Raw genomic sequence first — 25,876 nt, 5'->3', positions numbered from 1 at the left:
TGTGTTTGGGGGTTAATTGGGATGGAGGTGAGATATAGAGAAGCTGAGGAGAGAGGTGGAAGGTGGAGCTCGTCGGTTGGTGATGGAGAGGGTAGCGGTGCTCCGGCAGCTCGTCGGTGAAATTCAGGCGTTCCGCGACTTCTATGAGCGAAGGCAATCTCTCTTCATCTATCTACTTATTTGCCCCCGTGCTTTCTTGTTTAGGGTTTTGTTTTGTTTTGAAGATTGCTTTGGGTAGTGAAAGGTTTCTGAATTTTGTTTTTTTGACTGTTGCACTGATAATTTCGGATAGATAGAGTGGTATTATGAATTTTTATTCTTTTTCCTGCCTTTAGGGGATTGACATTTGAGATATGGAGCGCTAATTGGGTTCTTTGAGTTAGAAAATATGTTTAGAAAAATGGTGAAATTTGTGTTGTCCATTTTGGTGGATGTAGTTAGAAATCAAATAATGGTTTCGAATTTAATACGCCTTGTCAAAGTCACTTAGATGGATTGATTTCATTTTCACACAAATAAGCCAAAAAATGATATCATTATTTTTCCAGAACATGTTAGTTAGAAAGCAATCAGATAAGCCCTAATTTCAATTGCATGCCTAGATTCTTGTTCAGCTGTTACTTTTGATGCTGCAATTATTTATGTTGAAGTTTTTCTTCGATGGTAGGAATCTTGTGGTCTTTGTGGAGTATCTAGTGGTTTCGTTCGGCGTTCTGGTTTTGATTTCCGGCATATCCTCGGTTGATTTTAGTTTGCTTTACGTTTATTGCACAAGATGCGCCGCCGCTTTATTGACATTATTATTTATATGCTTCTGCGAAGAGAGGTAAGTTTCTAGATATGGCTTCTACTTTGATTTCATGGAGAGTATGGTATTGGTATTTTAAATTGTTCTCTTAGATGGCTGGTTAGAAGTTCATTGTTGATGAAATTGAAGTAATTTGTGTTTCCATCAAATGTGTTTGCCACTTGGTTTCTGCTGTTGCATTTGATTACTTATTCTGGCTCATATCTTTGTTTCCTTTGTTAATTATCCTCATTATTTGGTTGTCATTGTATTGTCCTTTACAAAAAAAACTTACCATTTTCCTTCCTCAAATGACATAACACTCTGTTGTGTTTTTTATTTTATTTTATTGAGTTGATAGAACCAAGAGATACTTTAAATCTATGGTACAAATTTGAATTCACATAATGCAAAATTCTTATTTTATAGGATGTTCTGATTCATACTTTCAATTTATCTGTAGTTCTTAAATCCATTCATCTAAATCATTGTGATGCATTTTGTTGGCCCCTTCCTACAAGGAAGACATGGCCGGTCAAACATTATCCAAGGAAAGTTGACTTTGCATTTCAGGATTTTGGGGTGATGTAACCTTGATGCTTGTAATCTACTTATAGTCTTTATATAGATTTTTTATCTATCTTTATCTATGTTGCCTGAAATATGGTTTCATGTAGATCCATGGAGCATAATGAGCATAATTTGGCCTTAACTTTGAATTGTGTTGGCATGGATCGGCCTAAACCTAGATTGGATTGTGTTAGACCGATCCATTGGAGTGGTCCAACCGGTCCACGCGGGACCGGCCCAGGAGGAATAGAGGCGGAACGTCCGCCTCTTTCGGCAGCCAATCTCGCCGCAAGTGCCAAACGAGCATTTAGGAAGGATTTTTGAGGGGTTTGGGAGAGAAATTTGAATGTAGGGACTGTTTAGGGATTTTTTTTTTTGATTTGTATGCATTAAATAGTTTGTTTTCCTAGGGTTAGGACATCTTGAATTTGGCTGAAATTTGAGATATCTTAGATTTAGGTTTTCTTTTGGGCTCTAGCGGCGTCTAGAGGTTTGGGAGAGATCGATCCTCCTCTCGAATTGAGGATCAACTGTATCTTGCTATTTTCCGTTTCTATTTCATCAAATTATACAAATTTTTCTAATGTTTTCATGCTTTTGTGTGGATTTTGGTGGAGAAAACTTGTTGGTTTTCGAAGATTGATAGGAGATACTTGAGATCTATAAGTGTTTCCTATCAAATTGGTATCAGAGTACGTCGATCGAAGGGGAACCAATAGCTGGAAGGAATTTGAAAGTTTTGGAGGGAGAATTTGGGCAACTCAAAGTAGATTTTGAGGAAAAGTTGGCTGATTTTCAAAGTCAGATTGCATCTGTCAATAAAAAGATCACAACTATTTATGAAAATTTTTTGAGATTGGAATTACAGTAAGTATAGAAAAAGGTAAAGGGTTGGGAGGAGAAAAGTCTTATTAGGAGCAAGATGCTATAAATCACACTAACATTAATTTTAACGCGCTTTTAACATAGGATTTTGGTGCAAAATTTGATTCCTTCATATTGAAAACTTCATTGAATCTCAAGAATGTTGAGTGTTGCATTTAGCATTATTGAAATAGCAATTAGATTATAAATCTAATAAAAATATATGATTTTATATTGTACTTCCTTAACTTCCTTTAGATTTTACTTTAAAAGGGAACTTAAGAAGTACTCTAAAAAGAAATATCGAATTTTACTGAAGTGATTGAACTCCCTTACAAACATAACATCACAACTATTTATAGGACAACACAAAAAGACATCTGACATTGCAGCGCTTAAAATAGTGGCGTTGTGGCTCCATTAATTAAAGTGAATTAACGCCTGTCGCTGAAACTTTTTCACCGCCGTGGTGCTTGTTGACATGGATCGGGTACTTAAGCGAATAGTTGAGTCTCTTCACTGAGAGAATGTGGCCCTTGAAAGTTACAACTGCAACACCGCAACGCTGTTGACATTCGAGCTCTGCGACGCCTAGGGGTGTAAACGAGTCGAGTCTAGTAACTGCCTTATTAAGCCTGGCTCGTGTAACCCTAATTAGAGCTCGAGTTCGAGCTCGATTAGTGGGCTTGAGCTCGACTCTTTTAGAAAATACCAAGCTCGAGCTCCAGTCATTTGAAAAGCTCGAGCTCGTTTGAAAAGCTCGAACGCGGCTCGTTTAATTGGCTTGACTCTTTAAATGTAAATCATTTTTTTTTTTTTGAAATTTAGTTCTAGAAGAAATCAATATATAGTGAGCAATCATCTTCCTTTAAATTTTTTTTTTTTTTAAATTTGATCAATATCAAGTGCAACTTTTATGCAATTAAGTACAATAAAAATTTGATTAATATAAAAATAAAGCATTCATATCAATGTTAGACCAAATTGTATATCATCACATCATTAAAAAAAAGTAATTAAAATTATACAATCCATTAGGAAGTTTCATGATAGAGCATAAGTAAAAAACACAACAAAAGACAATTATTTATTCCATGTCTGTCTGATATTCCATATTCTTCAAACTCTTCCATCTCTACTCTCTATTACCAATTAATATGATGCAAACCTGAAAAACTAAGAGAAAAGCTAAATAATAATTATTTTAAAATAATAGCAACATAGCAACTGTCTAACATGTAATTTACATATTCTATAGATCTCAAACTTGATGCCTCATATTAAATATTAATATACCTTGATCCTATCATTGGAAAATTTTTTCTCTTCAGCAGATTGTGACCAATCCTTCCCCTGAAAGCAGCAGAAGGCGAAGGACAAATAGATAGATCCTCATTAGGCATGAAAAAGCTGGGAGCATATGATCGGTTCAAGAGCTTGAGAGGGATTGCTCTTGTGATAGCTATGATACGCAATGTGGCCAAGTAACCCGACAACTAGAAAATGGGAATATTGTTTTTGCAATGCTTGAAAATTATTCTCTGATTTGTTAACAAATGGAAATTCTAGTTTTATGGTAGCAACTAGCAATAGATAAACCATGAATTCAGTTCAATTTCAAAACATTTTTTTTTTGAAAGCTGCTGTTTTTATTCTATATCATGGTTGCAACTAGCAACTAGCAATATTTTTGTTACATGGTAGCAACAAGCAAAATTTGAACGTGCAAATTTGTTTTCAGAAAGCTTCTAGTTTCCTGCACAAAACTATTACATTATATTTTCATGGTGTGCATATAATGTGATGATGACAGTCAACCTCAATGGAATAAAATGAAACTTCACACCAATACTATACACCAAAATATCAATTAAAGATGACAATCAGATTACAATGACTACAAAGTAAAATATATTTTTGACCTTAGATTTTCTCATATAATCGGTAAGACAATCTCCACCTCTTCATCATCTTCTTCCTCCTACAAAAGCAAAGATAATCTAATGTGGTTATGTAAGTGTTTGGGATAACAAACAAATGCGTTGTATCTTGTACGTACCATTATCATTCAGGCCATAATGGAAGCGAACCCAGTTGGAGCCACATAGAATAGCTTACATAGTGTCGACCCCTAATTTTGATTGATATGTATCAATCACTCTTTCCCCAGTATTGAAAGTGGAATCTGAAGCTACTGTACTAATAGGGATATATAAAATATCAACAGCCATTCTCGACATTATGCGATATTTGGCTTGATTATTTTTCCACCATGCAATCACATCAAACTTTTGCCCTTCACTACTACAAAGTTCTAAGCCATCTTACAAGTAGTTGTCTAAAATTGATTTTATAGGTCTTGTTCTTGTTTTGTATGAAACATATAGGCACGAATCCTAGCAGCACAACGGTTCAAATGTCTTTTAAATTGAGTAGTTGCACCAGTAATTCCTTCAAGTAGTTACTTTTTTACCATGCACACACTCTCCCTTTCTTTGCCCAGGAATAACCTAAACTCATCTCAAACTTTGGTTCATTTTTTACTTTTATTTCTTCTTATAATATCATCAGCTTCTTCAACATCATTCACTTCATTTTCATTAGTCCACCTTTTAACCTCTTCATAAATCTCAATATTATCATTATGTGTATTATTCTCATTCACAGGTTGACTACCAATATAAGAGTGAAGATGATCATCAAGTCTTCAAGTCTCAGTATTTACATGCTTAATATTATCCCCTTTCATATTTACTGGTGTTGACATTCTAAAAAAAAACATTGCCAAGATTATAATAAATACAATAATATTCAAACATTAATAATATATAAATGTTAGATCTCAACCATCAGCACAATTAAATTAAAACACTTTAATAAATTTTGAGAAGGATTACAATATAATAAAATCCTTTACGCGCTCACAATTATACATGAACATGTTCCAATAAATTTTGAGAAGAAATACAAGCTAATTATCCATATTAACAGAAATATGATTACCAAAAAGATCAAACAAATCTAATTCAACTTCAAATTAAGCCTAAACATTATTACAAAGAATAATTTATTCTATCGTTAAAATGAATCTAAAAACCTTAAGAAGCTGAAATAAATATTAATTATTTAAAATGGCATGCGAATGTGACCAGCATTGAAACTCACCTAACAGACCACAATACCTTTCATTATTTCATATTTACTTGTCTACCTTTCATTATTTCATATTTACTTGTTCAGATACTGAGCCATAAGCACACAATGACACAATACATAATGATCTAGGCATCAGCTTGACGATCTTTTAATCGTTTAAACTTTAAAGAAGACTAGGAATTTACTTTCACATTTATATTCAACAAAATATATAAGCTGATTATAAAGATACTAATTGAAAAAGAGGAGGGAAGTGCCTGCAGCCTATTGATCTCTCACATTTCGGCCCCGCTTCTTACCTCATCTTAGTCATGCCTATTAGCTTCAGCATTATACATATGCTATTACTTATCTTCTTCAATCTTTGTGTATTTTTTTTGTTATTGTAACAAGTCATCTTAAAAAGTTAAAAAGGAGTATACCTGGTCCTGCAATGGTGCAACCGTGAAGACAGGCGTGTAGCCGTGAACACAGGCGTGTACCCGCGAACACAAGCGTGAAGCTGTGAACCCTCGAAGGAAGCCTTGTCGAAGCCTCGTCGGAGTCACAGTGGAAGACGAAGTCATGGCTCACAAATCTGGAAGAAGAAATCGCGACTCTGGAGGACAAACCGAGCAAATGCGGGCTACGGCTCTATAGATGAGAGCCGAAGAGGAATATGAGAAGATTTAGGGCATAGTGCATGCGGCGGGCCAGTGGGGTTTTTTATTAAATAAGTTTCTAAATATTATAAAAAGTAATATTATAAATATTATATATATATATAATTTGTGACACTTCAGCAGTATTGAAGGTGGCGCTGGGACGTTGTTTCATCGAACGCCGTGGCACTACAGTCTCCTTAGAATTTCTGTCATTTTTTAGTTTTTTCTATGCACAAAATAATTAATATAACATATTTTCATAAAAAAGTCAAATATATAACTTATAAGTATGTTATCCTCCAAGCTTTATCCACCCGATCTTCTTTCTTTTGGATGTATAGACCTAATAACAAAAATACTACCAAATTAGTAGTTATAAAATTTAATTGCACAAGTGTTTATTAAATTTTGGTCGCTACCTTTCTACTAGCCCTTTGTTTGATGATCATTGTGTGCACCCATTCAACATGGATCTTGTCTACGAGCTACAATATTGACCTAGATATGCTGATTGGATCAAAGAATAATTGCATTGAAACGTTCACACATAATATTAAGTAATGTGGAATACTTTGAGATGCATGTAACATGTGATCGTGACCATTCTCTTGGGTGCTTCTCAATAAACCATTTATGAGCATTTATATCCAGTTTTTCCAACTCATCCATGTTATATGTAAATTGATTAACTGTCGTACTACTAGCAGCTGCCCATAAAGTATTTTAAATGTTGGTGCATATGACGTACAAAAAACCTATTTGTAACATTTAGCAAATTTTTTTCAAATGCAGGAGCTAAGCCTTCCTGTTTATCCGATATGAATGTAAATTTCGTTTGGTTTTCGATAGTGTAAATCTATTGCCAAAAATTCCAAGAACCATTTCAACTACTTTTTTATTCACTTTCAACAACTGCCCATGCTATGGGAAAAAAGTTATTGTTCCCATCCAAACTAACAGTCGTTAGTAGTTGACTCTTTAAAAGAAGCATCCGTCAACTCCAATAATTAGCTTGCAACACTAAGGAAACCCCTTTTACAAGCGTTAAAACAAACATGCATTCTCATAAATATTTTTTTGACCTTGTAGGTCAGCTTTTCTTGTTGTTAAAATATATTGTGGTGCCTGGATTTGTTCTTATGATTTCCAAACAGTAATCCCAAATCTTTTTGAACTGATCTTCATCCTTCATATGCACCAAATTTTGAGCCTTGCACATGGGCTTCCTTGCCTGTGACTGTAACACTTGCAACTTTAATTCATCAATAATTTCTCTTGGAAAAAAATTTGTCAGGCAATGTGGATTAATTCTAACTTTCTTCACAAGCTATAATTGTTGATGCTAAAGTCTTATTATGATAGTTCCATGAACATGCTTGCTCCTCCAACGACCTAGCGTGCTATGAATAACTTCCTTCGTGCTTTGAGATGTAGAGGAGAAAAGGACAGTTAGGCCTCCCGTAACTAACTTTGCACCATCTTGTCATTTTTTGAGAACTTTATTTCTTTTCTATGAACAATTTACCAGTTCTAAACAACCTCTTTAAATTCTTTCTTGCCATTGAATAATATTCTCACTTCAAAATTTTGCTTCTCATAATCAATCAAATATTGGATTGAAAACTGACCATCTTGCGCTATCATTTTTGTCACCATTGTGAACACTAGCGTTATCGTTGGAATCCATACATTCAATTTCATAGTTTTCAAATTTTTATTTAAATTTATATTTTGAACTCAAATTTTTTCCCATCTTTGTGGTGCTTACATATCTAATAGAAGCATCCACCTTATTTTCAAATGGCTCATCATCCTCACACATCTTATAATCACTGTCATCAAATTGCTCATTGTCATCTATTAAGTTATAGTCCTCGCCCTCATCTTCATACATCTCATCATCATGATAGCTACTCCTGTTAGGTGCCACTACATCCTTATCATCAACATATGACAAATTAACAGCGCGGTTGGTTGGGACAAATCACTAAAAAGTTGTAAGAAATTGGAGCCATCTTGCCACTCAAAAACTAATGCACATAGTCCACCATTCCCTGTTGACTGCTAAAATATATACACATATTGAACAATACAATCATAAATAAACTCACATATAAATTAATGTTCATGCTTATCAATGGAGAAAATCAATGAAAAACTCACTAAAAAAACATTCACATTGATAGTTGATGACACTTGTCGTTGATCACCCTTAATGATTTCGAATGTTTTGCACGAAAAAAATCAATCAAAATTAAAATAACCTTCAACGACCAAAAAAAAGTAGAATGCATAATAAATACTAGATGATTCCATAACATTATTAGAAGGAATCGGTGGTTCAATTGTGTTTTCCCGATTCTCTCCGAATTGGGATGGACCTAATAAATAAAAGTAAAAAGAAGAGTATTAGCAACTTGAATGACTTATTTTATGATATTTTTAGATATCACATACATGATATTGATGTTATCTGAATTCTATCAGAATTCTATCAAAATTAATATCTACAGTCTAGAAAAAATCTTTTATATTCATTTAAAAGCAACTTGAGTAGTCTTTCCGGCTTCTTTCCCTAATTCTTTCCTACTAGTTTCTTCTTCAATCAATGCTAACAAATAGTTTCTAAAATTATACTTTGTTTTAATCTTGCTGAACAAATGATTCCTAAGAACAAAAAAATCAAAATCATATGAACAAACTAACAAAGGATATTAGACAGATAAACAAACCTAACATTAACCGTCTCCGTCTCCTTATGGATTTCGTACATTACTTGCCGTCTTCATCTCTAGATGTCAAAGTGCATCGTGGTTGTTCACAGCAACACGTTGCCTCCCAATGTACATCTCGCTTGTGGCCTCTCGCATCTCACTCGGGTCCTCTTGCTTCTTGATTGTAGCGTGTCGTCTCGCTCGTGGTTTCTTACATATCGCTCGCAACGCGTCTAAGCTTGGAGAATCGTGGTCGCTTGCAACAGCACCATTCGGTCTCCAATTTCGTCTCCAGGGGATTATAGAGGTAAGGTGAGGGATTGGGCAAGAAGTTTTTTTCCTAAAATACCCACAAAAGAACCGAATGCTTACGGCTTCTTCTGTTAATTTAAGTGGAAAATCTAATTGAGAGACTAAATTTGACAATTTTAAAGTTGAGGGACTAAAATGGGGCAATGCGAAACTCTGAGACTAAATTGGGTATTTATTAATACTACAACAACAACAACAACATCAAGCCTTTATCCCACACTATATGGGGCCGGCTACATGAATATGTTTTCTCCATTGTGCACTGTTAAAAGTTAAATTCTCATTTAAATCTAATAAAGAAAGGCCATTTCTAATATTTTCTAGCCAAGTGTTTTTTGGTCTATCTCTATGCTTCTTAACATAAGTCAAATCTAATACATTTACTTTTGTAACTGGGTCATCTGAAGGCCGTTGTTTTATGTGATCAAACCATCTAAGGCGACTCTCTCTAATCTTATCTTCCACTGGAGCTACTCCAACCTTTTCATGTATATGCTCATTTCGTATCCTGTCTCTACAAGTAAAGCCACTCATCCACCTGAGCATTCTCATCTCTGCAACACTTAACTTAATATTATGCTTCTCTAGTTGGGACTAAATTGGATGTTTGAGCTTTTACTCTTATTAAAATGGATTTTTTCAATGCTCTTATTGAATTCTTTTATGGGGCCTTCATTCCTAAATGTTTTCCCTCCACATCTGTTGCATTTTACCCACAAAAAAAAAAAAATCTCATAAATGGAATGACTTTCTACCTATGGGAGTCTTTGCTAGAAGGATCAGCAAATTATTGGATAAAATTATCTCCTCAAATCAAAGTGGTTTTGCTGAAGAATAACATCTAAGACAACATTCTTCTAGCTGAAGAAATTATTCATAACATCAATTCATAACAGAGGGTTTGAATCATGCTGAACATAGATCAGTATATCGAGTTCACATAAATTAATCATTTATGGTTTGACTCCTCTAACACTTATTTTATAACTTTGGTCTTGATTTTAGTTGCAATAATTATAGATTTTCCTTAATTGTTTTTTTTTTCATGATTGATGAATTTGTGCTGGGATATGCTTTGTTGGACGTTTTGCTGGCTTATAACTTAGTGCGTGTTGTTTATAGACTTTTTTAATTTTATGTTTGGCCATAAATTATAGCTTAAAATTATAATTGCTTTTTTCTTGGAACTACATGTTGTTTGATCACTGATATGTACGCAGGTGGTTTGAAGTAGTTATCTAACCATTGTGTTATTATTATTATTATTATTATTAATATATATCAATATGAATATAGACACATTGTGATCTGATATCGAGCTAGCTTGATTTTTGGCTCAATTGAAATTCGACTTGATTTGAGCTTGACTTGTTATTTGGCTAGTTTTATTTTACTTCCAACCAAAAAGTGAACTGATTATTTATCGACCTTCAACTTTGGAGTCAAATTTGGAGCCCTGCTTTTTAGTTTTTATCTATTTGTTTCTTTAGATAAAGGACGAGTCCTGTATGTATGCCTTGAAAGTGTTATTCAAACATCACTTCTTTTCTTCGCGTATGTTTCTGATTTGTTAGTCAAAATGCTCACCTTGTTTTCTTTTGTCTTATTGCAGTGTTTTTTTTTTTGTGGCCCGAGGAAGAAAGTGGTAATTGGTAGATTTTAATGACACCTTTTTTCTGTGCAGGTGGTGTTCATTTGATTTTGATGGTAGTTCAATTGAGGATGATTATTGTTGTTTGGATTTAGAAGAGAAATCTGAAATTGTTAATATGTTGGAAGCCAATATGAGTCCAAACAAAAGATCACGGAGTGAAAAGAGTTGCAGAATATTGTTTACTATTCCAAATTTAATCGGTACAATGGAACAAGAAATATGGAAGGAACTCCCTGAAGATCTTCATGAAGCTGTGATTGCACGACTTCCAATAGCCACTTTGTTTCGTTTCCGCATAGTATGCCAAAAGTGGAATTCCTTGCTGACCTCTAATAGTTTCTCACGGCACTTTTCGGAAGTTCAGCTAATGAATCCGTGGTTCTATACCATTGTTCATGACGGGTTTGGTTTTGATAAAGTTGGTGGAGCCATTTATGACCCTTCTTTAAAAAAATGGCACCACCTATCCATCCCTGGAGTTTATCCGAAGATGTTTCTGTCAGTGGCTTCAGCTGGTGGTCTTGTTTGCCTGTTGGATCTCAACACCAGGCACTTCTATATATGCAACCCTCTCATTAAGGCGTTCAAAGAACTTCCACCAAGTTCTGCTCGCTTTTGTTCCCGTGTGGTTGTAGGAATGGTTTTGACAGACAATGCAACTAATAGAAGTTACAAGGTAGTCTGGCTGGGATGCAATGGAGATTATGAGATCTATGATTCTGTGCAAAACAGTTGGTCTCGTCGAGGATCTTTGCCTCAAAGTGTCAAGCTCCCACTCTCCATAAATTTCAAAGCACAAACAGTTTGTATTGGTAGCACAATCTACTTTATTCGAGCTAACCCCGATGGAATTTTGAGATATGATGTCTCCACAGGCATTTGGAAACAGTTCATTATACCATTGCCTTTGCATATATCGGACCATACAATTGCAGAGTGTGGTGGAAAGGTCATGCTTGTTGGACTGCTCTCAAAAAATGCAGCGACATGTGTTTGCATATGGGAGTTGCAGAAGATGACTCTTTTGTGGAAGGAGGTTGACAGAATGCCAAATGTCTCGTGCTTAGAGTATTATGGAAAGCCCGTAAAGATGAGTTGCATGGGAAATCAGGGGATGCTCATGCTGTCGTTGAGATCAATAAGGTCTAATCGTTTCATCACATATGATTTGTTCAAAAAGAAATGGGAGAAGGTTCCAGACTGCACTCTTCCTATTAACAAGAGGAAGCAGTGGATAGCTTGCGGCACCGCATTCTATCCTTTTCCTACTGCTCTTCCTTGATTATGTTTTTTCATCTTGCGAGGAGGTATGTGCTCAGTTTCTTTGCAGATTGTCTGCTCTCCAACCAGTAGGCTCAAGAGTAGTTATGACTTAATTGTTTGGATTTCAGAATTTATCTACTTCCTTTTGGATAAGTTCTTATTTAGTGAGTCTATGAACAATAATGATAAGCTTTTCTTATGCCATCCTTGTGTAGTCTCAAATAGATGATTTGAGGAAGCTTTAAAGAAGTTGAGGGAGAAAGTGGGAAGTGAAGGGAAGAGGGAAGAACAAGGGTCTCAGTACATAACCTAGGAGAGAGAAACGAACAATGTAGAGTATTAAGTACTAACCATTACATATCAAGAAAACAACAAAATTAGACCCGGACTTCTAGGATGGGCTCATTTTGATCTCAAACTTCTGTTATTTTCCATTTTGTTCTATTAATATCTTAAAAAATGGCACTTTTGGTCCTTGAAAATGACTATTTGACCCCTAAACATTACCTTTGTTGATAAGTTGATGGACCAAATTCGAGAATAAGAAAAATCTAGGTTCCCTTAGATATTCTGGAGAGTAATTTCCATCATTTTCTCATTGCATTATCCCTTATGTCTCTATTTATAATAGAAGATCCTATAAGATAAGATTCAATAAACAAACTTCATCTCTAAACAAGGTTGGAGTAGCTCCAGTAGAAGATAAGATTAGAGTAAGTCGCCTTAGATGATTTGGTCACATAAAAAGGCGGCCTTTCGATGACCCGGTTAGGAGAGTAGAGATATTAGATTGGCTTGTGTTAAGAAAGGTATGGGTAGACCTAAAAAGACTTGGTTAGAAAATATTAGGAATGACCTTTTTTTATTAGATTTAAACGAGAATTTGACTTTTAACAGGACACAATGGAGAAAAAGGATTCATGTAGCCGATCCCATGTAGGGAGATAAAGGCTTGATGTTGTTGTTGTTGTTGTTGTATCTCTAAACAAACACATGCCAATTTTGCACATGAAAATTTAATTAAAAGATGAAGGCTGGTTATGAATTAAGAAAATCAATGCAATTATATGGACAAAAATACTATGAAATAACACAATTCATGTTTGTCCTATATCAATTCTTTGAGGTGCAAAGAACATTACTGTGGAGAATCTGAATGTTGTTGGAGAAAGAATTGGAAAGCCTTATGCTACAATGGAAGAAAAGTTTATTCGGACAGTTTGTCCCAGAAAAGAGATGAAGGGAAATTCATCTCGAGTTAGACGATATGAAAGGGCCATAAAGTGAAAAAATGGGCGAAGAACATCATGTGTAATACTGATGTGAAACAATCCGGTTTAGGAGTTACTTTAAGGAAATTAAAGAGAGCAGATTAAACAAAATAATCCCAAAATAAATTTATTACTTATAACAATGATTGATCCTGAGAATTTTTAGTTTTTAACTTGCTTAGGCAAAGAAGAGCGAAGTCGGTTAACCAAACAATTTAAGAAAATGCCAAGATCAATTGTAAAACTACGACGCTAAACAAGAATCCGCGATTTAATAATGAGAACTTTCACGTTTGGAGCTCATACGCTCAACTAGTCTAGGCTTTAGCGGAACAAGAGTCTCCACATTAGAACTGAGGTCACTCCGAGGAAGAAGGAGCCTAAGATTGTCGTTCTTGGATAGGTGGCCGGAGTGGTGGAGGATGGCGGTCGTCCAAGGATGATCCAACGTCCCTTTGATCTTTGCTCGTATATCACATCCACTAAGGTGTAATGGATACGGTCGATGTAATCTTCAATAGTGTCGTCGAAATCGAAGCCCACGATAAAGAACGGTGATTGGAGGATTTCAACTTGATCTTGATCGTCATGCACAAACCCAAAGTTCCATTCGGGTTCCGCCATGCATTATTGTCGGGAGTTGATGGAGCATCCGAGAGAAGATAGGAGGTGGTCGGCTAGGGTGGAGAGGCCAAGAGGGGAAGTAAGGATTATCAAATCTGAAATAGTGTCAGATTCCTGAATTGGGAGGAAGGACTTGGGTGGAGAAAGCAAGCCAATTCCCAAAGAGGTGCTCGGGTGGGAGAGGGAAAAAAAAAACTTCAGAAAATATTTCATTTAGGAAAGTAGTAAAGGATTCAAGGAGAATTTGATATTTGAATCCTGGAACCATGGGAGGGGGCCGGCGGCAAGCCTGGATGGCTGCTAAGGATGGGCGGCCGGGCCTCTTGGCCGGAGGTGGGATGCAGCCGGCGGGCAGTTGGCGGCCAGATGGGGGGCGGCGGCAATGAGCGAGGGAGGGGAAGAGGTAGGGAAAATTTACAGATTCAAAGAGGGAATTCCAATTTTCCACAAATGCTTCAACCCGAATCTCCACGACGACGAAGTGATCAAGAGAAATAAAGGAAAATAGTAGAGTAAGAAAGAACCTAGAACTCACAAAGAGATGTAGCTTCTCCTACGAACCCACTAAGAGATCGTGGAGGTTTGCACTCACAAAGAGAACAAGAAATGTCAAATTTTTCATTCATCCAAAACTGAAATTACAATGCATGAGGCCTCATATAAATAGACCAAAATGAAATAACAAGAAATGACACAAATGCCCTTTTGGGCTACATAAGCGACTCAATGTCCATAAGGGCAAAAACGGAAAAACATCAAAATAAAATAAACTACTATATAAAATGACAAAATACAACTCATGCTCATGGCCGTCGATCTCCGGTGTCTCATAAAGGTACATGTGTCGAAAATGCTGACGATGTCCTCATCAAATACATCCATAGAAGAGCTTAGTTGTAGAGCCTCTTGAAACGATATCAGTTCTATAAAAGGAATCTTTATTCGAAAGTTTTTGAAACAAGTGCATGAATTGTAGACAAATTTATTTTTAAATCAAATACAGGTTGTTGGCCAGATAGAGAAGATTCAAACACATTTATTCTTTGTTTTTGTGTACTTCCACCAATGTTAAAATCATGCAATTGCTATCTCTAGAAAGATTTTAAATAATGAGAACTTCTTCATGCTCTCCCAAATACCTTAGTGGAGAGGGTATGTCGTGTACTTTAGATTTTGTGTAACACTAGTTGATAGGATGTGTCATGAAAGCTTCCACAATTGACTTAAATTCTTGAAGAGATATTTGCTCTGATAATTGTTAGAATAGCACGACCCAATATTGAGATAAACATGATCAGTCATATCACCTCCTAAATTCCTCCAATCATTTTGTATTTGACATGTATGAAATTTGGACCTCATTGAGCTCCACACTCATTTTAATCACCAAGATTGGGTTTGCTAAGCTTGACTTCAATAGATGGTCGATTACAACATAAATCAAGTGTGCTTGAAAGTAAGGACAAAATTGCTGCGCCGAGATAATCAAAATATAAGACAAGCTTGTATGATGCAACTCAACCCTACGTAAAATTTTGCTCACATAATAAATTGACCATTTGACTTATGTTAAGAAAGGTAGAGGTAGACCTAAAAAGACCTGATTAGAAAATATTAGAAATGATCTTTCTTTATTAGATTTAAATGAGAATTTGACTTTTAATAGGGCATAATGGAGAAAAGCTTGATGTTGTTGTTGTAATAAATCGACCATTTCTTCATCACTTCATGAAAAAGGATTGAGCTGATCGCCTCTTCACTGACTTCGATATATAAGACCAAGTCCTCCCTCTATATGTTAATTTTGAATTAGAGGTGGTGAAGAGGAGTGATTTTAGTTGTTGAAAGATGAGTTTACATTCTTCATTCTAGGCAAAGTGCTTAACACTTTTTAGAATTTTGAATAATGGTGAGCACTTTACATTGACTTTAATATGAATCGACTTAGGCTAGCAAATTTTCCCTATCAACCTCTGCAACTCCTTTGCGTTTCTAGTTGAGAGCATTTCGAAAATTGCTCTAACTTTCTCCAAATTCATTTTAATATTTTGAACTTATTATAAACCCCATGAATTTGCCTTTTCCCGCTTGAAAGGTGTACTTAAAAGGGTTTAGTTTTATGTTGTACTTTTTTAGAGCAGAAAAAGTTTCTTTGAGATCTTCCATGTGTTGTTTTGAAGTTTTGCTTTTTGTTAGGACTTAGGAGATCATCAATATATGTAGCACCTACATTTTTTAAATCGAAGGACATTATATTATAACAATACAATCTTTCACTTGTGATGAATGCTTTTTTCTTGCAGTAGTTGGATGTGTGTTGATTTGATGATATCCTGAGAAGTTGCACAAAAACTTATTACTGGGTAGCCAATTGCAGAGTTGACTAGAGCATCAATATGCGGCAACATATAGTTGCCTTTGGGACAGTTCGACTTCAAGTTGGTGAAGTCGACACACATTTGTCATTTGTTGTCATTTGCCATTTGATTTTTATATTATCACTAAGTTTGAGATCCGTTATAAATATTGCATCTACTGAATGAATCCGACCTCCAATAGATTTTAGACTTCTTTGTGAATGGGCTCGGCCAGCATAGTTACCACTGATCGAAACTTCTACACTATTGGCCTTCCCTTCTTATAGAAATTTAATCTGAAAATCGACATTGATATTTGCACCCGAAATTTTGTTGGTTGATCAAACGAATACCTCCACATTCACCCTAACTGTTGAGATCAACTCAGTGCTTCGCTCTTCATCAAAGAAGATACTGAAGTTCTCTTCAGAAATCAGCACTTTCTTGATGACTTTCACAGTCTCCAACATTGATAGGCTTTGCACTTTGAGTTGAAGAATTTCTTCGTGTACATTCTCCATTGTTTAGAGGTAGCAAGCTCTTGATTGAAACAAGTTGCCTCTAACTGTCACTGCATAATCACTTGTCGGGAACTTCATGGCGACATGATATGTAGTCGACCATGAAAGTGAACATCCTTTCTCCTTCTCCCTAGACTCCTTTGAGGTATTCGTCGAGTTAACCTCTCTTAACTTAAGTTATTTGAAGCTAGCTTGATGAGAAGGCTCCTCACCAGGTCCTCCGTGAATGGTGGGAACCACCCTAGCAATGTTCGCCTATGTTGGCACTGGTTAGTTGCGGACTTCCTCCATTAATGCCTTCCCTAACCTTCATCCTACATCAATAATAACAAATTCTTCAAGTTTACCTACTTTGATTTGTTCCTCTACCAAAGTTCGCAGGAGTCGAAAAGCCTCAGTGTCGTGGTTGTGTTTGTGATAGTAGGAGCGCTATTTTGATTGATCATATAGGCGATCGTTGGCCCTTATGAGCACCGACCTTTTGAAATTGTCCTTAATGTTCCCAATTAACTTGACCATTGAGACTCATAGCAGAGTCACAATTGATAGTGGGCGAATTAGAGGTGGTAGCGGCCTCTCAATACGGTGATCATCATGCTATTCTTCATTGCGTACTTGTCCATCAACGAACTATTTGATGCTAGGTGGATCTTCTTTTATTATGATAGAATCTTCTTTCAACCCCCTCACTCCTTGAGCAACTTCTTTAGTCCCTTGGAAATTATTGGAATATCCCCACCTGATGACTTATGTCATTTCTCCTGGCTGCAGTGGAGGTGCTAGTCTCCATATTGTACTATTTAGCATTTATGTGATTGTTTGTGAGATCAAGCAACTAAACCAAAGTTCCCAGCTATTGCAATCCAAGTGGATGTAAAAAGGTCCTTCTTGAAGACGTTGTGTGAGTGCAGCTCAACCGACAGCTAGCTCTAAATCATTCACATTGAGGATCTCCTTCTAAAATCAAGTGATGAAACGTTTCAATGATTTACTCTGCTCTTGCCTAGTTTATACTAAGGCTTTAGATGATGTAGAACAGGTAGGAGGAGATGCTCGGGTGAGGGTCTCCTCTCCAAACTCTAAGGGAATTTGATTTCTTTGCCCAAAATCTGAGATTCTTCTCAGGTTTTCTCTTGGTTTGATAGAGGTTGCAAGCTCCAAAATTTGAGGACAAATTCAGCTTTTGTTTCGTCCGAAAAACTGCAACAATTTCTTTACAGGAAGTCTGAAATATCTTAGATTTTCCTCTCAGAAATCTGAGAGGAAATCTTGCTCTCGGTGTGGGGAAGAAAGAACTAGCAGGAGCAAAAAGTTCTGGCAGCAGACTGGGAGTGCAGGAGAAATAGGAATTTGGAGAAGGAAAACCCAGTAAAATTACTAGAGAGGGAGGCGGGCAAGTGTGACCAGATTTTGGATGGTTGTTTCCCGCTTGAAGGGGGCTGAATTTTGGGCCCAGAAAATTGAGACGGGACTTGGAAATGAAACCTGAAGTTGAATGCAGATAAGGGGAGACGGTTAGCTGGGAGGAAATACCAGGGAGAGGAGGTGTCGGGATGGATAGGGGTGGCGGGAGGAGTTAGGGAGGGATTTGAAAATTCCTTAATTAATTCCTTAGATGAGGGAATTAATTGAGTTACGGGAGGGAGAGGGAGCTCGGGTGGGAGGAAAAGAGGGAAGAAAATTGATTTCCAATTTCAGATTTGAAATCTGAAATAAAACCTAAAAAAAACTGAAAACACTTAATGAGGGGAAAGGTATTTAGGAGGCATTTAAGAGGTGGTGATGTGGCAATTAAATAGAAAACAATAAGGAGAAGGCCGGCCAAGCATAGAGGAAGAAAATGTTTAACTTAAGTAGGCGGGGACCACTTTGGCTAACAAAGCTTTAAATAAAAATCTGAAATATATTTCAGGTTTTTAAGCTAGAGAAGTTTCCTAATAAGAGGGTATTGACGGGTGATGCGTTGCCCTTCTCCAAGGGACTTCAACTCACGAGCCTGGACCCATCCTGCGGCTGGTGACAACTTTGATTCCTTCCCATAGGAATCTCACTCTCATTCTCTCCCAAGAACAAAGTGTGGAACACAAAATTTTTTTCATATCAATCAAGCATCCTCTTACAATAGCTTGAGGCCCTATATATAGGCCACAACATGAGAAAATTAAACATTACAAAATTGCCCCTTGGGCCATAACACTCACATAAACTAACCTAGGGGTAAAACAGGAAATAACCGAAAACAAGAGCTAAAATTCATAAACTAAATTTAAATGACAAATTAAATTAGAGCCGTCGATTTACGACGCCTCTTGTGATAGATGCGCCAAATCTTCGTGCCGATGTCCGCATCATTAGAATTCTTCAACGACCTTTACACGCTGGCACTACATCATGAATATTCTCTTAAACTCGACACTTGAGTCATTCTCTCCTCAAATTCAACAAGCTGTAGAACAATCACAAATTCTTAATTCTTTTTTTTTTCTTTTAAATTCTTAATTCTTCTTAGTGACAGATTCCTCTCCTCTTCTTGGATGTTGTTTTGCTTTACATAGCACTCTTATTCTAATTACTGAAATGCTTCACACTCACCACACCTTTAAAAAGTTGAATCCATAAATGTTTGTGAATTACACCAAACTATATTGAGAACACTAACTAAAAAAGAGATTAGAAAAATCGAGAGAGATAAGAATACCAGGGTATGAAGCTCTGGAATTTCTATAAAATATTTTTTATTACATAAAATTGCGTAAGCTAAGCTGACTCCTTCGCCCCGTATTTATAGATTTTGGTTAAAGCTTATGCGTAATAGAATTCACTACTTTCATGGCTATATAGAAAATAAGAACAAATACAATAATTTTATAGCCTAATTAGAATGTCCGACATGATGAACTCTTTTGCCAATCTTTGAAGAAGTCATCAACTTGGTGTATATTGATGGTTGGATAGCCGAGTAGTTGATTAATAATTTTCCTTGATTAATTATCCCTTTTTGAGTAATCCCCAAGACTAACCTTATGGATAATAGTCGTAGGAGCCAACTAATGAGCTTTACACATCGCCTGGAAAAATTCTCATTGTATGGTCACGTATTCAAGGTGAGTTCTTATGTCCATCAATTATGAGACATCCTCAGAAACGCCTTATATCAAGTTTAGGTTATAAACATGCCTAGTAAGCCACTAATGGGTTAACCTAAACAAGAAAGATTTTTTTTTAGTTCTTTTCTGTCATCAGAAAACAAATTAATTTAGTCTCCAAATTGCTATATTCTAGTTTAAGTGAGCTGTTTTTGGATGCTCAACTTCTAATCAAAGCATTTCAACTATTATTAGCCACATGCATCATATATTTTTTTTGGAGAAACAAAAGCTTAGGGTTTGTTTATTTTCACTTTTATTTTTTATTGTTTCATTTGTTTTATTTTGATTTTATTTATATTCTAACAAAAAATAAAAATATATTTTAAATTCTTATACATTGATTATTTCCTAAAATTTAAAATAATAAGTTATTAATATACAATAATATAAAGTGAATATACTTAAATATATAATATCAGAAGAGAAATAATAAATTTCCCTCAAGCCTTTATACCTCTTATCAGAAACAGATCCTCATGACTCCCTGTGCTAGCATATTAGAAAACATGCCTTTATGATTTCCAATGCTTAACACATATTAGATATTCAAAATTTCGGTCCCTTGTGACCCTATGCATATAACACCATAAAAGAATTTCCAGCACACATCAGATCTACTCAGAGTCACAAATTTCAAGTAGATAATTATATAATTCGTTGCATTACAGTAAAAGAAGTAGAAATAAACCAATTTCAGAATTTCATAGAAGGCTATATCGATAGGCAATAGATTCAACTATTGAGCAAAATCTCACTGTTTCAAAATAGTACTAAATTTTTTTATAAAAATGATTTTAGATATTTTTATAAAAAATCTACCAAGCGCCGCATCAATCGACCCCAACGCCGCAATGAAGTTCATTTTCCAAAATTTGGTTGGAGAGCTCAATTTCGCAACACTACGATCCCAACGCCGTAGCACTCCTAGGATATATGTATGTATGTGTATGTATGTGTATGTATATATATATATATATAGATTTTCAAACACATGCAGACAGACTTTTAGGACCTATTTCAGAACAAATTTAAATACACTTATGCAACGTTAGTTCATTTAAGCAAGGTTATATATTATTTATTTCTTGGCATAACTATGTGATTGGCTTATGTGGTACTGATTTTGATGATGATGCATTAACTTTATATACCAAAAATGACTCTTTTCTAACAACTCGAAGTTGAAATAGTTATCCACCAAATCACAAATAAGGCTCTAGAGTTCTTTAGCAATCAACTATCTTAGGATGTTATTGGTTCTTCCATTTGATAAGAGATTTGTGTTGCCTAGTGCCATTTGTAGGAGCTTCATTTGAGATTGTTTGGTTCACCTAAAAAAAAATAGGTGGGTGAGACACTTGATATTGGTTAAAGTGTAGTAGTGTTAGTCTCTAAAATTTTAGGTTACAAATTTCCCTTATATGTTAAGAAATCTTTTATATTGAAAGCTCTACCAATATGCATGTCTGATGGCAAGTCTAGATGATAAGAATTGGACCCAACTTTTCTTGTGATTTTGAAATCATCATAAACCCTTGTTTGAAGCTTTTTTAATCTATGTGAGGGATATCGTTTCAAACAAATGCAAACTAATACATATTCACCCTAATTAAACTCTCTAGTAGATCTTTTTAGGTTAATCTTTCAACATATTTGACATTGTTGTCCTTTTTTTGTTATCTCACTTCTTGATGAGACCAGTAAAGTTATTTGTAGAAGTAGATGGGATATTAGATAATATGTGGGTTGGCATATGTGCAATGTCAAGAGGTCTTTTAGGATTATTCCCATAGACAATCTGAAATGGAGTCATATGTAAGTGTATCAATAATTGACCTGACGAAAAATTTGAGTTCGGACTGACTCATATAATTAATGGGTCAGATTTGGGTTGGGGTTTTAGACTTGTTTATTACATAGATCGGGTTCGGGTTGACACATGAATCCATTTTTTACTAAAAAATAACCCGTTTAATTTTTTTCCTTTTTTGTGATTATAATCTTCTTATTTTTTATCAAATATCTTAAACTTTATAGTTAATTATCTATACTACAAATTTTAAACATTAGCTGGTCGGGTTTGGGCCATTCGGGTTTCTAGAGGGTCTGGTTGGTGTTTTTGATCGTTTATTAAAGGTGTATGGTTTAGGTTAACTATATTCTGGGAGGGTCAATTTCGGGTCAGGCTTGAACCTGACCAGTGAACCAGATTTGACACTTCTAGTCTTATGAGCTGTTTTAGAGATTATATTATTATATGCAAATTCAAATGTTAGCATATGTAAACCTCAAGTTCCTAAGTGTTTTTCTACTAAACATCTCAAGAGATTGCTTAATATTCTATTAGCAAATTTTTTTCCTATCCATTTTAGAATGACATGTTGATAAAAAATTAAGCTTTGTCGCTATAACCATTCATAAAATTTTTAGAAGTGAAATGAAATGATTATCTTTATAAAATATAATAGTAGACGCTAAACCATTATGCCTAACAATTTTTTTGAAAAGAATTTCTATAATATGCGAGGCCTTGTTGGTTTTATGAAAGGGCAAAAAGTGTGCATTTTAGATAACATATTGACCACTACAAAATGATACTACAAATCCTCTTGGTGTCTTAAGTAGTCCTAAAGAAAAATCTATAGTGCCCTCCTATGGTTTATATGGAATAGGAAATGCTATATTTTTTCTTCTTGTTGTTTTACTATGTTACCTTGCCTCCCAGTAAACAATGTGATAACTCTATTGACATCTTTCTTGAAAGAGGTCCATAAAATCTGTGGAGTCAAAGATATGATTTTGTCTATCATAAATTGACCAATAATTCTATCACTATGTAATTTCCTCGAATTAAATCATTACTTAACTGAATAAGAATTTTAACCACACTGAAAGATTTGGATTCAAACTCATGAAAAATATGGTGAAAATTTAAACAATCACAATCCATCTTTAAATCTTTCAAATATAGGAATATGAGATTGTACTGAAGAGATGATTAAGGAGGCCCTAGATAGGACATCAACTATTTCGTTTAAAGTCCCCAATTTAAGATTTAGCATAAAAGAGTAATCTTGAAAAAAAATTGACTCACTCTTCATGTTGGTGATTTGAGTTTTTATTTTTATTTTTGGGAATTAATATATTTTAGTGCTTGATAAGCATGAATTTAATGTGAATTTCTTATGGAGAAGAGAATGTCTCAGATGTCGAAGTGATTGAATGATAACATAAAACTCTTTTGTCATATATAGAATATTTTTATTGTGCTTTCTTGGATTTCTTAGTAAAAAAATGGCACTAGGTGTTTTTCTTGAGTTAGTACCCTTATGCCTATTCAAGAGGCATAATTTGTGATTTCAAAGACTTCCTTAAAACCAGAAAGTTTTAGTGATGAGAAGACTTGATTAAGATATTGATTTACTCAAAAGCTTTTTCAAGCATTTGGAGCCTAAGCAAATTTATCATTTATGAACATTAGTCAGAGGAGTAAGAGTAGAACTAAAATTCCTAATGAATCTTATATAAAAGGGGCAAAATCATGGAAACTTCTAATCTTTATAGGAATAGGTTAATTGAATGGCTTAGATTTTTTAAGGACGAGGTTTAAGTCTAGAAGAGAAAACAACAACCTCAGAGTAAGTAACCTCATCATTTATGAACAAAAACTTCTTTATATTTATATAAAGCTTTTTTTTTTCTCCTAGCTTTTGAATAATCTTAGGTATTTTAAATGTTCTCGATCTTGAACACAGAATGTTCTATAGGATTTATCTTATAATGTGGTCAAATAGGCAATTGAGATTATGGTAAAAAATCTATTGCATGTTGAGTTTCTTTTTATTGGAGGTAATTCATTAGGCAATTTATAGGGATCAATATCTTTAAAGTTTAAATTTAGCTATCAATGTCTAAAATCTCAGATAAAAGATTTGATACTGCATGGAAAACTCAAATTCTTAAGTAGGAAAAACTTCAAATGAAGGAAACAACGGCTTTCTTATTGCTTCTTAAAGCACTTTCAATTACAACTAAAAAAATGTTTTAAGAAGCCGTCCCAAATGAAACCTTATGCCTTGTGTGGGACAGTTTTCTTATTGCTTTCTAAAGCAAATTTCTGATATAAAAAATTCTTAAAAGCAGCAAAAAAAACTGGCCCAAATAAAATCTGGGCGGGTATAGCAGATTTCATGAGCTTACAATTGATGCAACTTACTTCTTCTGCAGGTACATGAAGACTCAATAATTCATGTGAGTATTTGGCCATTAAAAATAGATTCTTTGTTGCAGATTCAGCCTATATGAGATCACATTTACCATCCCATACTGTCTGAATGCAAATATTGTTCTGTTTTTAATAAACCAATTTTGCTTCATTGCATGTTCTCAGTTATTTTTCATATATTTATCATTCCATCAAACTAATCAAATATTTTTACCTCTCCAGGCTTGGATTCACATCACCTCTACTCTGCTGATGAATAGGCTTAGATTTTGTTCCTTCACTTCTTCTCTGTTGTGCTCAAACCTTGTTCTAATCACACACTCTTTCTAAATATGTCAATGCCATTACCTTTACTGAGTATTTTAGCTTTGGTGATGGAGAAAACTTACAAAGTGTTGTGTAGAGAAGAATCTATGAATGAGAGTATTGATAGATTAGATGATTGAAGTATGCATTTATTGAAATCATATAGTTGAAGTTATTATATTTATGGTAAATTGTAGTGTTTGAGAAATGATAGAAATATGTATTTATTGAAGGCGGTATAGTTAAAAAATATTATGGTTTCGTTTGGGATGATTTTTTTTACTGCTTTAAGAAACAGTAAGAAAATCGTCCCATACGAAGCCTATATTTAGATAGGTTTTGATATTTTTATTCTAATGTGTGTGTTTTTTATAAACTATTCTAGAAGCTTCTTTTATACCAATGTAATCTTCTTCTCAAGTGAGTCTTTGGATTGATCACTAAAGAATGTTTCAAATGCGAAGAACTCAACTATGTGGAGTTGCTTCAAAGCTCATGGAGTATTAACATTAATGATTTAATTATTATTTAGATTATTAGTCTTAATTTCATTTATTGGGCTTAATCCATTAAAATTTAAATATATATTTTGTCATATCAATACAAAAGCATTACAATCTTTCATATAATTGACTATGTTATGTTCACATCATTCATGATGTATATTTTTATCATGAAATTAGTGTGATAGCAAAAAAAGATGATGATGTTTTTCACATTTAATATTAACAAACATTTCATATGCTCTTTCACTTATTCAATATATGAAATTATAAGAGAAGAGGAAGAAGACATGAAATTGCCACTCTATAGGCAGCCTTAAAAATCATTTCAATAATTTGTGGCTCTCCATGAAAATTGATAACATTAATTATATAAGTTTAAGTCGATCTATTGAATAGATAAGAAATGAGCTAACTTAGGCTTCGTTTGGGACGGCTTTCTTGTTGTTTTTTAAAGCAGCTTTTTAGTATTAAAAGCTGCTTTAAAAAGCAAAGAAAAGTTGTATCAAACGAAGTCTTAGACAAATCTATCTACTGTCACCCATACGATAACAAATGCTTGTTTAGACCAAGACCAATCTTCTCACTTTCTCAAGTGTAGGCAAGAGTTGTGATAACCCATTAGGTTTTTCATTCATTGTCTTTTGTATGAAATCTAACATTTAACAATAAACTCAACTCTCTCTTCTTAGCTAAGCTCATCAAAATTGTCCTTTTTTCTCGTTTAGATGTTATGTTTAAAATGTTGCAACTTATGTGAAGTTTCTTTCGACATAAATATGATTTCAAAAAAAAAATAACTCATCAATGCTAATGTCAAATTCTCATAATAGGAAAACTACATCTTATCGTTAGCATTAATGGAAGTTTTCTTTTGATAATTTTTTATAGGAAATAATAAATTAATTTTCGCCAGAAATTTTGTCAAAATATTCATTATATGCTTGGATATAACA

The 25,876-nt window shown here is 34.6% G+C and overlaps 1 protein-coding gene across 4 annotated transcripts; it reads left to right on the top strand.

Annotated features, from left to right (window-relative positions):
• On the top strand, nucleotides 1-24,601 carry LOC110103459 (F-box only protein 6). Of its 4 annotated transcripts, XM_020832189.2 has the most exons (5): nucleotides 8-153; nucleotides 668-826; nucleotides 10,732-12,008; nucleotides 24,114-24,137; nucleotides 24,334-24,601. In XM_020832189.2, exons 1-3 carry the CDS (start codon nucleotides 83-85, stop codon nucleotides 11,981-11,983), a joined length of 1,482 nt encoding a protein of 493 aa, XP_020687848.1. In that variant the 5' UTR covers nucleotides 8-82; the 3' UTR covers nucleotides 11,984-12,008; nucleotides 24,114-24,137; nucleotides 24,334-24,601. The 4 variants fall into 4 exon arrangements, with proteins under 4 accessions (XP_020687852.1, XP_020687848.1, XP_020687847.1 ...); XM_020832188.2 differs by lacking the exon at nucleotides 24,114-24,137; XM_020832191.2 differs by lacking the exons at nucleotides 668-826; nucleotides 24,114-24,137 and adding an exon at nucleotides 3,556-3,705 and having other exon boundaries at nucleotides 11-153.
• The last annotated feature ends 1,275 nt before the right edge of the window (nucleotides 24,602-25,876 follow it).

Source organism: Dendrobium catenatum, unplaced genomic scaffold, assembly GCF_001605985.2.
Source record: "Dendrobium catenatum unplaced genomic scaffold, ASM160598v2 fragScaff_scaffold_1456, whole genome shotgun sequence".
NCBI lineage: Eukaryota > Viridiplantae > Streptophyta > Magnoliopsida > Asparagales > Orchidaceae > Dendrobium > Dendrobium catenatum.
Note: the sequence above shows the minus strand (reverse complement) of the source record. Positions and strands in the feature narration are given on the sequence as shown.

What these genes read in the sequence shown, in the direction of transcription:
- LOC110103459 (XM_020832188.2), top strand. Translation starts at nt 83, where the DNA reads ATGGAGAGGGTAGCGGTGCTCCGGCAGCTCGTCGGTGAAATTCAGGCG. An exon ending in CGCGACTTCTATGAGCGAAG is followed by an intron (nt 154 to 667) that starts GCAATCTCTCTT and finishes CTTCGATGGTAG; the next exon opens with GAATCTTGTGGTCTTTGTGG. An exon ending in ATATGCTTCTGCGAAGAGAG is followed by an intron (nt 827 to 10,731) that starts GTAAGTTTCTAG and finishes TTTTCTGTGCAG; the next exon opens with GTGGTGTTCATTTGATTTTG.